General features: G+C 56.4%; 1 protein-coding gene across 5 annotated transcripts in view; it reads left to right on the top strand.

Moving 5' to 3' along the window:
* The first annotated feature begins 1758 nt into the window (after positions 1-1758).
* The window catches only part of MACROD1 (mono-ADP ribosylhydrolase 1), a 132332-nt gene continuing 120160 nt past the window's right edge, over positions 1759-13930 (top strand). For all 5 annotated transcript variants that reach the window (XM_087821944.1, XM_087821948.1, XM_087821945.1 and 2 more), the window contains exons 1-3: positions 1759-2155; positions 12541-12642; positions 13274-13390. In XM_087821944.1, coding sequence (XP_087678070.1) covers positions 1858-2155; positions 12541-12642; positions 13274-13390 — 517 coding nt within the window. In that variant the 5' untranslated portion in view covers positions 1759-1857. The remainder of the gene's footprint in view (positions 2156-12540; positions 12643-13273; positions 13391-13930) is intronic.

Here is a 13930-nt window from a genome sequence, read left to right as displayed (position 1 = left end):
AGATGCACTGTCACCTGCTTTGAAGCTGGAGGAAGTGGACTATAAGTCAAGGAATGAGGGTGGTTTCTGGAATTTGGAAAAGGCAAAGAAGAGTTTCCAGAAAGGAACATAGCCCTGCTGACACGTTGATTTTAGCTCCGTGAGACCCATGTCAGACTTCTCCCCTACATAATTTGAAGGCAAATTTGTGTTGTTTAAGCTGCTAAATTTGCAATAATTAGCTACGGCAGCAATAGAAAACTAATACACAGGGTCACCCACATGCTTCATTTCCTGAATCAGTGACATCTGTGTAATCATTTTCCAGACCACAGACGGGAACCAGAAAACCTGGACCAAAGTCTGGGCTCAGTCTTCACAGGCTGTTGACCTCGGGCCAGTCTTGGCTGCTCATCTGTGCCATGGGGCAGAGCTGCCTCACCAGGCGATCGGAGCACATAACAGGTTAATGGAGGTAGAGCGAATGGACCGAGTGCTTAGCTCTGTGCTGGCTGGTGCCTAGTGCCCCGTAACTGGTTGCTGTACCAGCTGCAGTTGGTAAGGACTTCTTGCACTGCTGAGTTATTAGAGAAGTGCAAATGGAGAGGTGACCTTGAGCATGGAGGCCTGAACTCATCTCACTGACCTTTCCGGGAGAGGGCACAGGCCTTGCTGGTGGTCCTGGAATGTTGGGGGCCCTTGGCCCCTGACTTTCATCTCTCCTCTCTGCCCTCATTCCCAGGACCAATCACTACCCACCTCCCTGCCGGCAGTATGCCACTGACCCTCTCTAGGGCATGGCGGTGGTGCCAGCTGCACCCACAGGCAAATTCCGTCACCCTCCCCACAGCCCAGTCCAGGGTCATTGCCACACTCAGCGCCAGAGGCCTAAGCGTTTGGGGCGGGTCTCCCAACTAGCCAGACTGGGAATGCTGTCTTTATAAGTTACACCTCAAGAAGCAAGTTGCAAGGGGCCAGTGTGCCCCAGGGTGGAAAAGCTGATACTGGACACTTCTCTGGAATCAAGACTCCTTCTCCACAGGTTATAAAAATATCCACGATTATATTTAGCAAATAGTAGTACGGAAAGGCATAAAAGTATGTTAAAAATCCATCTTCATAGTCTTTGTAAAGGAAAAATATAACAAAAAAATCACCCCCGTTCTTCCACCTGGAAACGCCACCTGGAACTCAAGTTTTCGACCTTCAGATTCCACTCCGTGCCCCCGGCCTCCCGCTGCTCCAGATTCGGTCCCAGCCGCGCCCCGCCCGCCCCGGGGCCAGGAGGGGCGGCTCGCCCGCGAGGGCAAAGTCGCAGAACCGGACGTACCCGTTCCTGCGGGGCTCCGGAGGACCGGGCGAGGGATGGGGTGCGGGGAGCCGAGCCGGGGCGCCTGGCAGCACAGCGTTCCGCACGGCGGGGCCGTGCCCAGCCCTCGGAGTTCGGTCCCGGGCACCGCGGCGCAGGGGCGGAAGCGGCCGGGGCCGCGCGGAGGCCGAGGGCCGGAGGCTCCGCGGAAGCGCGCGGCGGCCGGGCCGCCCCGGGGGAGGGGCCAAGGGCCCCGGGCCGACCCAGGGCCTCGCCGGGAAGAGGGAGGGGGCTCCAGGAGGCGCGGCGCCGGCGCCCGAGTGGGCGAGGCCCGGGCGCGGCGCGCACGTGTTCACAGGAGCGCGGGGGCCCGGCGGGTGGCCCGGACTACAAGTTCCAGGGTGCTCAGCGGTGCGCCCGGGTTTTCCCGGCCGCGCGGCCCGCGGGCTTGGAGCAGGTCGCCGCGGGCTGGCACGCGCCACCCGGTTCCGGAATAAATAAGGGAGAGACTCTCCCGAGCGCCGTAACCAGAGTCCGAGGGGCGGGGAGCCGCTCCGCGCCGCCCGCTCATGCCTCTGCGGGGCCGAGTGCCCGGCTGCCTGGCACAGCTGCGTGCAGCGGGGCAGCTGCTCGGCGCCCCGCGCCCCTGGCCAGGCCCCTTAGCGGGGGCCGCGCGGACCCGCAGCAGTGCGTGCGGTCCCCCGGCGTCCCTGAGCGCATACGGCCCCCGCGCGCGGACCCCAGCGGGAGTTGGGGCTTGGGGGGCGGCGGCGGTGGGGCAGAGAACTGGGGTGCGCACTTGGGCCCCCCTGGCCATGGCGGCGAAGGTGGACCTGAACACCTCCACCGACTGGAAGGAGGCAAAATGTAAGTGTAAGCAGGAGGGGGACGAGGGGCGAGGGTGGCCCCCGTGGGCCTTCCGCCGCTGGACGGCACCCCACCAACAGTCTCTGCCACCCTAGAGACCTGTGGAAGTTGAGGCCCCGTACTCTGGTATGGACACCCCTATTCACAGCCACGCCCCCCGTGTTCCCAGCCCCACAAACCAGTTCCCGCCAGACCTGGTCCAGGTCCCCTGTCAGGGGCAGTGTGAAGAAAGTGGCCTTACCCCACTGGAATGGGTCACAGGGCACCCCCAGGGATCATCCAGGACCTACCCCCTTGCTCCATTGTGCAGCAGGGAAACTGAGGCCCAGTACTTGAGCTGAATAGCCCAAGGTCACTTGGGATGTGTGGCAGACCTGACATTAGGTTGCCGAACTACCAGTGCTTTGCATAGTATGGTTTCTCAAGTGGTGGCATTTTAGGCACAGTGGCAGGGAATGGGCTGAGGGGATAGCTCTCTGGCTGGCGTCCCACCTGGTGGGATCAGATAACCCCAAGGAGTGGCTTCCCTGGGCATGCCTGTCCCACCTCCACCCTCCTCCCCCAAGGACCTGCCTCTCGGGACATGTGGTCTGGTGCCCTTTCGCCCTCATCACTGGCCTTCTGCCACTTGTAAGCAGTCCGCACTCCATTCCTGGGGGACACAGGGCAGAGCGACTGGGAAGCAGGACAGAGATGGGGCATTGTGTCTGAGAACAGTGACATCACCACCACCAGACGGGCTTAATTCCCAGAGCTTGACTATGCCCCCCACCCCCACTTTCGGCACCAAGCCTGGAAGGGAGGCAGCCTGACTTGCAGAGCCCCAAATAGCCCAGGTTGCCAGTTCCAGCTGCCCCTGCCCTTCAGGGTCTGCTTCCCAGGTCCTTGTGGCCATTCCCCGCTGGATCCCCTTTCAAAAGGGCAGGGAAAGCAGCTCATTGGCTGCGCCCGCCCGTGGAGTGGCTTTGGCCAATGGGGCTGAGAAGGCAGGCCTTGGGCGCCAGGCTGGGGGTTAGGGAAGCCATCCTCTGGAGATTGGACGTAGAGTTCAGGAAGACTTACCCCCTCATGAATTGCGTGGCCTGCGCTGCGATCTTAAAGCGCCTGCAGGAAGCACTTGACTTTGCTCTGTGAGCTCGAGGAGTGCTTGTCACACCCTCAGCGCTGGCCCCAGAACACCAGTCAGGGTGGGGAGCGGGGGGACGGCAGAAACCCCTGGCACGGGGGCTGTTCCCCAGGGTGCCCTGCTTCTCCTCTGTCAGGAAACAGGAACCCAGGATGGTGGGAAAGAGCTAGGGAGTCCAGGGGCCCATGCCCCAGGTCCGGATATGCCTCGATTTTTAGGATCCGGCTCCCTGCCACCACTCTTTCCTTGGTGCCCCTGAAAACTTCCAGATCTCATGAAGCTGATGGGCTGGGGATTCCCAAGCTACTGTGGTATCTCTGTCCCTCTGCTTAGAGCTGAGATTTCCGCTCATTCAGTCAGTCCATTTTTATTGAGTGTTTTTGATGGGGCAGCACTGTTTGGTGCTAGGGATTCAGCTGTGAGACAAGGAAGGGCCCTGTCCTCATGGAGCTTCTACTCTAGAGAGAGGAAACTGAGTAGAGAATGTGGTCATTCAGTGGGATAGTGCCAGGTAAAGGTCAGGGCTGTGAAGAGACCATGGCAGATGGGGCTGCCTGAGCTCCAGTGTCCAGTGAGGGGGAGGTGAGGAGGGCAGTCTAGCCCCAGGTACCCCAGCACCAGGAGTGAAGCCCCAGCAGGTGTCAGATGGTAGCTTGTTGGGGGTGAGACACAGAGACCTCCATGTGTTTTAGTTATCCACTACTGCGTAACAAATGACCCCAGTAACAGAGTGACTAAAGCAGCAAACATCTCACTCTCTGAGGGCCAGGAGCCTGGGGATGGCTTAGCTGGGTGATTCCGCCTCAGGGTCCTCAGGAGGTCCCGCCGTTCCCAGTGGCTCGCTCACGTGAAATGGCTGTTGGCTAGAGGCCTCAGTTCTTCACTGTGGGGCCTCCACAGGGCTGCTCGAGTGTCCTTACGACATGGCAGGTGGCTTCCCCCAGAACACGTGATCCAAGAGAGGGAGCATGGGGAGACCAAGCTGGAAGCCACAGTGCCTTTTTGTGACCTGGTTTTCATGGTCGCACAGCATCTCTTCTGCTTTATCCTAGGTCTTAGAATCAAGTCATGGAGTCCAGCCACATTCCAAGGGAGGGAAATTAGGCCCCATCTTTGGAAGGAAAGAGGGTCAAAGAATTGGGGGCATATTTTTAAGACCCCCAAACTGGGTGGTGCTGCCTCAGCTGGAACCTGCCTCTGATTGGGGTCACACTGTTTCTTCATTACATTCGGTTTACACTCGGGGTGGAGTTACAGTGAACTAGACCAAGTGTCCAGACCTTCAGTGTACTTTCAGTACTTTTATACAAGTATCCTGCTGTGCCATCCCACTCCGATCAGTAGGTAAACATTGTCATCACCCCAGAAGGTTCCTTTGAGGCCCTTTCCAATCAAAACCCTTTAAAGCTCGTTACTCTTCTATCTGTTCATTTCATCTCTTGAACTTCATATGAACAGAGGCATACAATGTGTTGGTGCCTTTACTTAATATCTGCGATCCGTCCACATTACTGGGGGTGTCAACAGTTTGTTCTTTTTCTGGCTGTGTAATATTCTGTGGTGTGGATATACCACAGTTTGTGTCCCCATTCCCTTGTTGATGGGCCTTTGGGTTTTTCGTGTGGGACTGTTGGGAATAAAGCTGCTTTGAGTATTTATGTACATGTCTTTGATGGGCATGTGCTCTCCCTTCTCTCAGGGACATACCTACATAGGCCTCCAAATGCCTGTCTGTGCCTGAGGTGATCCTCTCTCAGAGACTGATGCACAGTAACCAAACTCACAAGATACTGATGTATAGGTCAGAAGGTTGATGTGCATGCAGTTCAAGGTGGGGAATTACAGTAGGAAGTCTGGAAACTCATGTGCCTGGACAGAGCCTCCTTTCCCCATGGAAAAGCCATGTGGAAGCCAAATTGTTGTGTTTTTTTTAAAGGGAAAGCTGATTTAAAAAATATATATATCTTCATTGATTTCAGAGAGAGGAAGAAAGAGAGAGAGATAGGAACATCCATGATGAGAGAGTCATCAATCGACTGCTTCCTGCACGCCCCCCACCCAGGATCGAGCCCACAACCCAGGCACGTGCCCTGACCTGGAATCGAACTGCGATCTCCTAGATCATAGGTCAATGTTCAACTGCTGAGCCACACTGGCTGGGCCCAAATTGTAGTCTTAAATTTACTCAGCAGCATGTGTTCTCAGCTGGGGAGCTGGTTGAATGATTATGGAAGCTGATCCCACTGCCCTGGGCATGCTGGGCAAGCTTCCCTGCCAGGGGTGGATGTACCCACCAAGGATCCCCTTCCCTGGGCGCTTGCTCAGTATTTTGGTCTATATGCAGTGTGGTATGCCTGCTCTGGGCCCTGCAGGATGCCCCAGCCCCATGGCCCAGTGGACAGGTGGCCAAATTCTTCCTCACTCTGAGCATTCCTTTTCTCCACCTTCAAGCAGACTGCCCGCTTCCGTGGGCCCATTCTCCCTCTTGGTAAATAAATAGCATCAGGCTGGGTCTTCCTGAGTAGGAGACATTGTCTTTTGGGGAGACCTCAGCAGCATCTGATTACATTGGTCAGGGTTAATTTCTCTAATCCTCTCATTATTCCCTCAGGTAGTGCCCTTTCATCAGAAAGTTGTAGAAACAGTTGTGCTATAAAAGCACTTGGGTGTGAAGGGACTTAAGGTCAGGCACTGGGGACATGTGGGGACTGTTTCACCACGGGAGGGGCCACAGATCCTCCTGACCTGCAGTAGGGACAGAGCTGTGTGCTAAAAGAGAATAAATGGGCACTGGTGACATCAGACATGGGCAAACCCCAGTACCCTGCTCCCATGCTTCTGAGCCTCAGTTTTCTCATCTGTGAAATAGGACCAACAACACCTGGTTTGTAGGTTTCATAGGTTGCACTGGGATCACATCAAAACCATTTTGTACACGGTGGCCCACACAGTGTACAGAGGGTCCCAGCAGCCCCTCTTGGGCCTGTCTTCTTTCTCTGCTGTGTTTTGGCCATGGAAACACTGAGTTTGAGTAAACTTGTCTCTCCCGCGGTGTCAGATGCTGAGCTTGACCTGCATGTCCTGAGTCATATTTCCTCTCTGTGGTGGCTCAAGATAGGACTTATATTCCAGCCTCAGTATGCACCGGGTGGGGGTGAGGACCCATTTTGACCACTGGCATTTCATGCAGAACGGATGATTTATCTGATTCGACTGCCAAACTGGGAGATTTTTCCAGGCACACCTGGGGGTTGGGGGGGCCTTCTCCCACCCAGCTCCCGAGGAAGCCGCCTTGGCACATCCCAGCGCAAGGGAGGCGAGGGGCCTAGGCAGCCGCCTGCTCTTTGTCCCTGCTGCTGTGCCCAGGGCTTTGACAAGACCCCACTCTTGGGGGATGGGGAGCCCAGGTGATTAATGTCCCTGCCGCCTTGTTCCCAGAGCCCAGCCACTATCAGCCCTGCCCACCTGGCCTTCTCCAGAAGAGGAGCCCCCTCCACGCCAGCCCGTCCTCACCTTTCTGAACATCCGCACGCAAGTGCCATAAAGACACTTCTTAAAACACATCATTGAATCCCCGCTCGCCCGCTGCACTTTATGGTTCTGGCGCGGCCTGCTTCCTCCCGCTCAGCTTGCATGCCCAGGAGCTGCGGAAAGCTTTGTCTGGGGTCAGGCCTCCCCATCAAAATTTACTGCAAACATCTTTTTACAACACCTGTCTCACTGAGCTGTGAAATACTCTCGCCTCTCCAAAAAAGAAAGGAAATTAAAACCTATGTTGTACATCTTTTATACAAAAAATAAAACTCACTTGTGCTTTAAGTCTGCATCTGTCTTTCGGGCAAAAGGAGGTGGAAGATGTTATAAATGTGAGGCGCACCAGTCCAGCTGGAGGGCCCCACTTTCCCAGAGCGAGCGAGGAGGGCCTGGGGGGTACCCCCTGACAGGAAGCTGGGGCAATAACCACAGCACTGAGTGAGAATCTCTGTCTCCTTCCTCGTAAGTCAGAGCCCAGCGCCGTGTGTAGCTCCTTGGGTCAGCCAGGCTGCGACCTGGGGATGCGGACATGGTGGCCCACACTCTGGCCTCGAGAGGTGTGTGCTCCGGGACCATGGACTAGAAGGACAGGCCAGTAAATGTCCCCAAGGTCGGTGCCCAGCTGCTGGTGGCAGAGCTGGGAGCTCTGGTTGTCTTCCTTTGTCATCTCTGAGAACTGGAGGCGTCTTTTGGACTTTGCTGGAGAGGGGCTGCGTGGGCGGTGGGTCACTCAGCCGAGGCCATGGATACTGGGGAGGACAGTGCAGGAGAGAGCGAGCCCTGGGCTGCATCTTGCCCAGGTTTGCCTGTGGCCCAGCAAGCTTTCTCTGCTTCTGTGAAGGCAGGTGGTGGCATCTACCAGATGGTGTGTGCTAGAGGACCTGAGCCATCTCTGGGCACCCCAGACTAGTTGCATGGGCGCCTAAGGCCTGCCCCAGCCAGAGGGCCTCAGTTCATGGGAGTCCTGTGGGATCAGTTTGGGTCCTAGCTGCCCAGTCTCTCTGTCTGTGTCACAGCCAATACATTCACTCTGTCCCCGGGTCCAGCTGGCTGGGAGTCCCCGCACTTGGGCATCGCAAGGCCTCGGAGGGGAGATATCTTTGGTCACAGTTGTACAAGATGACAAATATGAGGACCTAAATAATTTTAAAAGCTCCTCCACTCACAATGCCCCAAGTTGAAAAAAAATTTCCCACCCAAATTTGTGTTTTGTTTTGCTTGTTTTGAGTCTTATTTCACTCGTAGGAAGGAGTGCTTGTCTCCGATGTGTATGTTGCATTTTACAGCTTACAAAATATTTTCACAGCCTGCTTCTCAACCACAGCAAGCCCAGGCTCCAGGGAAGGCTTGCCATGTCCCTGTTCTAAAGATGAGAAAACTGAGGCTCAGAGAAGCTGGGTGACTTGCCCATGAACATGATGTTGGGAGGTCATGAGGGACCAAGAAGCAGGAGAGGAATGAAAACCGCAGCAGCGGCCTGGCCCTGGGCCAGCAGGTTCCGTCGGGCTCTCTGCTCCCCGAATGGAGAAGGGCTGCTTTTGTTTTTCAGTCCAGCTGTTCTAGGTTACTCGCCATTTCTCCACCCAGGTGCGCTCTCTTACCTCAGGGCGTTTGTACATGCTGTTCCCTCTGCCTGAAAGACTGTTCTCTTAGAAAACGTGTCCTCAACCTCTAGGTCTCAGTTTGTTTGCTCCTGGATTCATCCCATGCTGTTCACACATGCCATACCCTGTGCCAGGTGGTGGGAATCCAGAGTAAACAGGACAGATCCAGTGTAGCCAAGGTCAAGTGAGGAACAAAGATAGACAGTCGGGGAAGGGGCTGCTCTGGGAGGGGAGGGCACGGAGGAGGGGCCTGTACTGGAAGACCAGGCAGGGGGCACAGCCAGGTCCAAGGCCCAGAGGCAGGGAACAGCCTGGCTGTTGGAGGAACTGAAAGGTGACCTGCTTGGCTGCCTGGCTGAGGTGTAGGGGGCAGGATGAACTGTAGTGGGGGGTAGCACAGGAGGAGGTCAGAGAGAGAGGCAGGCCCGTTACTTGGCCATGGTAAGGACTTGGAGTTTGAAATGAGCTATAAACAGAGAGACGGCTTCTGACTTATATCCCTAAGCTCCCTGGGCTGCTGTGTGAGGAACAGACGATTGGATGGACACAGGGAGTCAGTTGGGAGTTGGGGGCCTCGTAGGGCTCTAGAGAGCGATGATGGAGGCTTGGACCCTGGCAGGGGTGAGCAGAGGGCTGGTTTCTCGGTTACTGTGGGGGTAAATCTAATAGCTCAGAAGATGCTGAGGGGCTGGAGGGGCGGCCTTAGGATCATGAGCATAAAGAAGGTTTTTGAATGTGTGGAATTGCTGTGAAGACCTAGGGAGAGGGTGTGGATTAAGGAGTAGGGGAGGCAGCAAGGAGACTGAGAAGGGCCAGTGAGCCAGGTGGCATCCAGGAGAGGGGCTTCCTGATGGGGATGAAGGGGCGGGGGGTGCACAAGGGAGGACAGGAGGGGCCACTCGTGGGGCCACATGGCCGGGTGGTGTCTCTCGCCTTGGCCTTGATGGAGAGGTGCGGCCAGACAGCCGTGGGCTGGGGGGAGCACGGGAGGGAGGGAGGGAGGGAGTGTAGACAGTGGAGGAGGGGGGCAGAGAAATGAGGCCACAGCTGTGGGGCATGGGATGTGGGGTTGAGGGAGGGTTTTGTTTGAAAAGATGGGATACCAGAGGGTGAGGGCAGACAGGACAGTCCAGTGCGGGGGAGCTGCTGGAGCTAGGCCTCTGGAAGGTGAGCCGGGTGGCCTCGGCTGGGAGGGAGGACCTTCGTGCCCAGTGACTGAATGGGAGGATGAGGTGGGGAGGCTTGGGAGAGGGAGATGGAGGAGCGGCACCTACTTCTAAAGCAGCAGCTGGAGTGGCCTGGAAGACGGGCCACCAGGGGGAGATCAAGAATTTAGAGGGAGCCCTGGCCAATGTGGTTCAGTGGGCTGGAGCATCCTCTAGTACACCCAAAGCTTGCGGGTTCGATTCCCAGTCAAGGCACATACCTGGTTGGGGGTTCAATCCCTGGTCAGGGTGCATGCGGGAGAAAGCCAATCAATGTTTCTCTCTCACATCAATGTTCTTTTCTTTCTCTTTCCCTCCCTCTCTCTCTAAAATCAATAAACATGTCCTGGAGTGAGGATTTAAAAGAAAATTTAGAGGGATCCTTCTGTTTGGTGGTGAGATTTTTCTAGCAATTTGCAGCTCCTGGGGCTGACCGGAGAAGTTGGGGAGTGCCTCCTATAGGAAGCTGTTCCCGCCTTCCCTCTGCTTGGTCAGGCCCCGGGACCTCATCTTGTCCCCTACCCCCAGGGAGAGGCAGAGCCTGGATGGAGTCGGCCTTTCCACAGCCTGTTATTTGCTGGGTGGCACTGTCCACCAGCAGCCAAGTTCTTTGCCATGACTTCCCCCCCTCCCCACTAAGCCTGTTCACATCTCGCTTAATGCACTAGGGAGCCTTCTGTACTCCCGTTTTATAGAAGAGGATGTTTGAGGCTTGGAGAAGCACTTTAGCTCCTTCCAAATACCAGCACCCTTACCCCCACTGCCACCCCTGCAACACACAAAGAAAGGAGCATTTAAGTAAGAGCCCTTGGCCTGTCTCTCAGTGCGTGGGGTCAGGTGCCCAGCGGGGAGGGCAGCCCCTTGGGAAGGGGCACAGGAGAGTGGGCTGTGAGCAGCAAGGGACGCTAGTGACAGAGGGGACCATCCACGCTTGGTACCATCCACAGCAGCACTACCCTTGGCCTCTTGGAAAGAATGCAAATGGCATGTGTGTGGGCTCTGAGTCTATCTGGTGGAAGCATTTTCCATCTGATTATGGTGTCCCTGGGATGGTCAGTTCTTAGCAGGCCTTGGTGGCTCCTCAGTTGGTCCTACCTCCTCTCAGCATCATTCCCCTGTGCTTCCCCCCACCCCTGCCACCCTGAATTTCACTTACCCATGCCCCTGAGCATGCTGTTCCTGCAGGTGGAGCATCCTTCCCTGCCCTGCTGCCTCCCACTCCTCTTCTGAGCCTCTCTTAAGCTCCCTGGGCTGGGGTTCCGGTTTCCTGTCTCCCAGCCCGCTGACCGGCCCTGCTTGGCACTCCCTTGCGTGGCTGGCTTGCTTGTGTCTGGTGAGCCTGTCTCCAGTGCTGGACTATAGGCTCTCCATGGCCAGGACCATGTGTGCCTTGTTGAGTGTTGTATTCCCAGCACCAGATTCTGAACCTGCACTTCGTAGGTGTCTTATGGATGGGGTGGGACGTGGCTGCCAGAAAGTGTGGTTCTGGTTTGGAGCCTTTTATAATCCACCATAGTGTTGAGCCAGGCCATGAACTGGCCCTTTGTGTGCATGCGTCCTAGAGGAGCAGAGGCTTGGATGCACCTAGTGACTTTGGCAGGGAAAAGGGCACTCGCAGGGGACCAACCTGACTTTCGAATACCTGGCCCTTGCAGCCATCTCCCCAGAAGGCTCCCAGAGGCAACCCTTCCTTTCCCACCACTTCCTCTAAAGGCCCTCCCACCTCTGCACACTTTCTGGTGCTTTTTGAGTCCCTTGTTTGTGACCTTTGCTGTTTGTTGTCCCTCCCCTCCTGTGGTCAGTAGGGACTGCTCCAACTGGGGAGTGTGTGGTCCCAGGGAGTGAGGCTGGGCTGAGCACCTTGGCACCCACGTGGCCTCAGGCCAGCAGGGGGAGCCCACAAGCCATGAGCCTGGACCACCATTCAGGAGAGACACCTCTAAGGGGTGCTCTGGGCTCCTCTGCTGTTGCTGCCCAAAGGGATGCCAGGCCCAGGGCCAAGGCCAGAGCAGGGGAACCAGCCCTGGCAGACTCAGAGTCCATGAGTGGGTTGGGGGAGGGAGGCTTCCCATTCACCAGACACAGATGGCCTCCTGATCTGCCCAAGCTTCTATTTCCTCACCTGTAAAGTAGGGACAGTTCCAGCTGCCTGCTCCCTTGGTTCACGCCACGCCTCGGCGAGAGGCCCCAGTGGGCCTCTGTCAGGGGGAGGTCCTCAGCCCATGCTGGTGGGATGCTGTGAACAGGAAGCAGAGCCGTTTAGTTCTGTGGCTCTTTGAGGAGGAAGGTTGTCTTGGTTCCCTATGTCCTGAGCCTACACATAATGACAATAGCGATGTCTGATTGATCGTGTAACTGACGGGTAGTGTAACCCATTGATGATGTAACTGATTGATAATGTAACTGATTGATCATGTAATGGACTGATAATGTAATCGATTGATGATGTAACTGATTGATAATGTAATTCATTCATTGTGGCCAACCTGCTTGGCCTTAGCACTTGTAAGTTTGAAATTATTCTGCAAGAGGTCTCTTCATCCCCTTTCTGTAAGTGAAGAAATTAGGGACCTAGAGCTGTGGGTGCCGCTGGAAAGTGGTAGAGTTGACTTCTGAATTTGGGTCTGTGGTGCTTGGAAGATGTCCTCTGTCACCCTGGGCCTGTTTCCCCTCCCGAACAAAGAGGGCAGGGCAAGATGTTCTAGGGGCCTCCAGACTCTAACACCCCCAGTGGTGAGGCCCCTCCCCGCCTGCTCCCTCCCTGGAGCCTGTAGGAAGAATGGACTCCTAGGGCTGGTTTTCGTCCTTGGACTTAGTGAGCGTCGGGAGACCAGTGGGGGTGGGAAGCCCCCAGGACTGCTACCCTCCCTGCCTGCCTTGACCCTCCTTCCTGCCTGCTCCACCCTGCCCCTGCAGCCTTTCTGAAGGGCCTGAGTGACAAGCAGCGGGAGGAACATTACTTCTGCCAGGACTTCATCAGGCTGAAGAAGATCCCGACCTGGAAGGAGACGGCGAAAGGTAGGCCTGCTGGGGAGGCCCTGCTGGCCACTGGGCGGGTGGCCTCTTCAGAGCACATCTTGGGAGAATTGTACAGACAAGGCCAAGAAGAACGGCAGCAGCGTTCATTGAGCGCTTGCTGTGTGTGGGGCACTTTGCACGTGTCACCTCATTTAATTATTAACACAGCCTGAGGTGGCTTCGGTTTTTATCCCCATTACATTGTTGGGAGGCTGTGCCCAGACCCATCATCCAGTGGCTGTTGAACTAGGATTTGTAGCTTTGGTGGAGTGGCTTGCAGGGGTGCATCCTTAGTGAGTGCCCAGGCCCTGCAAATTGTAGTCCTGGTAACTGGTAACCTGGGCAAGTCACTTAACCCACCCAGGCCTCAGTTCCACATCTGTAAAATGGGATGGGTGATGTTGACACTGTACCTGTGCGTAACGTTGTTGTGAAGATTCAAGACAGCATGTGTGCTGCTTAGTTGGTATGGACTGTCATTACCAGTGTCATCAGTGCCCCCGAGGCTGGCTACCTCTGCAGGTGGGGGGGCACCCAGGAGTGGACGGAGGCACCCAGTCTATGGGCACTGGTGGGTCACTCTGCAGTGGAGGCCTTTCTGTGAATCCCTCTGAAGCTCCGCTTGTTCCAGGGTTGACTGTGAAGGTGGAGGAGCCCAAGTACAAAAAGGACAAGCATCTCAATGAGAAGATCTCCTTGTTCCGAGGTGACATCACTAAGCTGGAGGTGGACGCCATTGTCAATGCTGGTGAGTGGAGATTCCTGCCTGGCCTGAGCCAGAGACCTGGTTGCCTTGTCACCTTCGCTGTGGTCTGCCTTGCCAGGCATGGGGGGACACCACCTGGCTCCAGTGAGGCTCGGGTGGCCGGATGAGATGGCCTGCTGGCGCCACGGGAGCCCAGTGTGTTGGCTGAGTGGACTCCTGTTCCTTTGAAACCCTGACCTGCTGTGTCGGGGGCGCCTTGGCTGAGCTGCCTCACAGCTCTGAGACCCATTAGCGGCCGGGAAGAGAGAGCCTGGCTGGAATCGCGCCGGGCTGCCCTTCCAGGAAGGCGGATGCCCCTGACCACTGCTTTCCTTCCTCTGCCTCCCTCCTGCACTGTCAGACCTGGAGCAGGCGGGGAGCTCATCAAGGGAAGGGTGGGGGCAGAGGCCCCTGGGTCCTAGGCTCAGCTGCCTGCAGTGGCTCTTGCTGGCTTGGCAGTTTATTGTGATGAGTTGGGGAGACTGCTGCTCTGTCCCCTCTAGAGGAGGGAGGAATCTGGCTGCTCTTCTCCCAGGTGGTGGT

This window comes from Miniopterus natalensis, chromosome 11, assembly GCF_054644295.1.
Source record: "Miniopterus natalensis isolate mMinNat1 chromosome 11, mMinNat1.hap1, whole genome shotgun sequence".
NCBI lineage: Eukaryota > Metazoa > Chordata > Mammalia > Chiroptera > Miniopteridae > Miniopterus > Miniopterus natalensis.
This window is presented reverse-complemented; position numbering and strand designations above follow the sequence as displayed.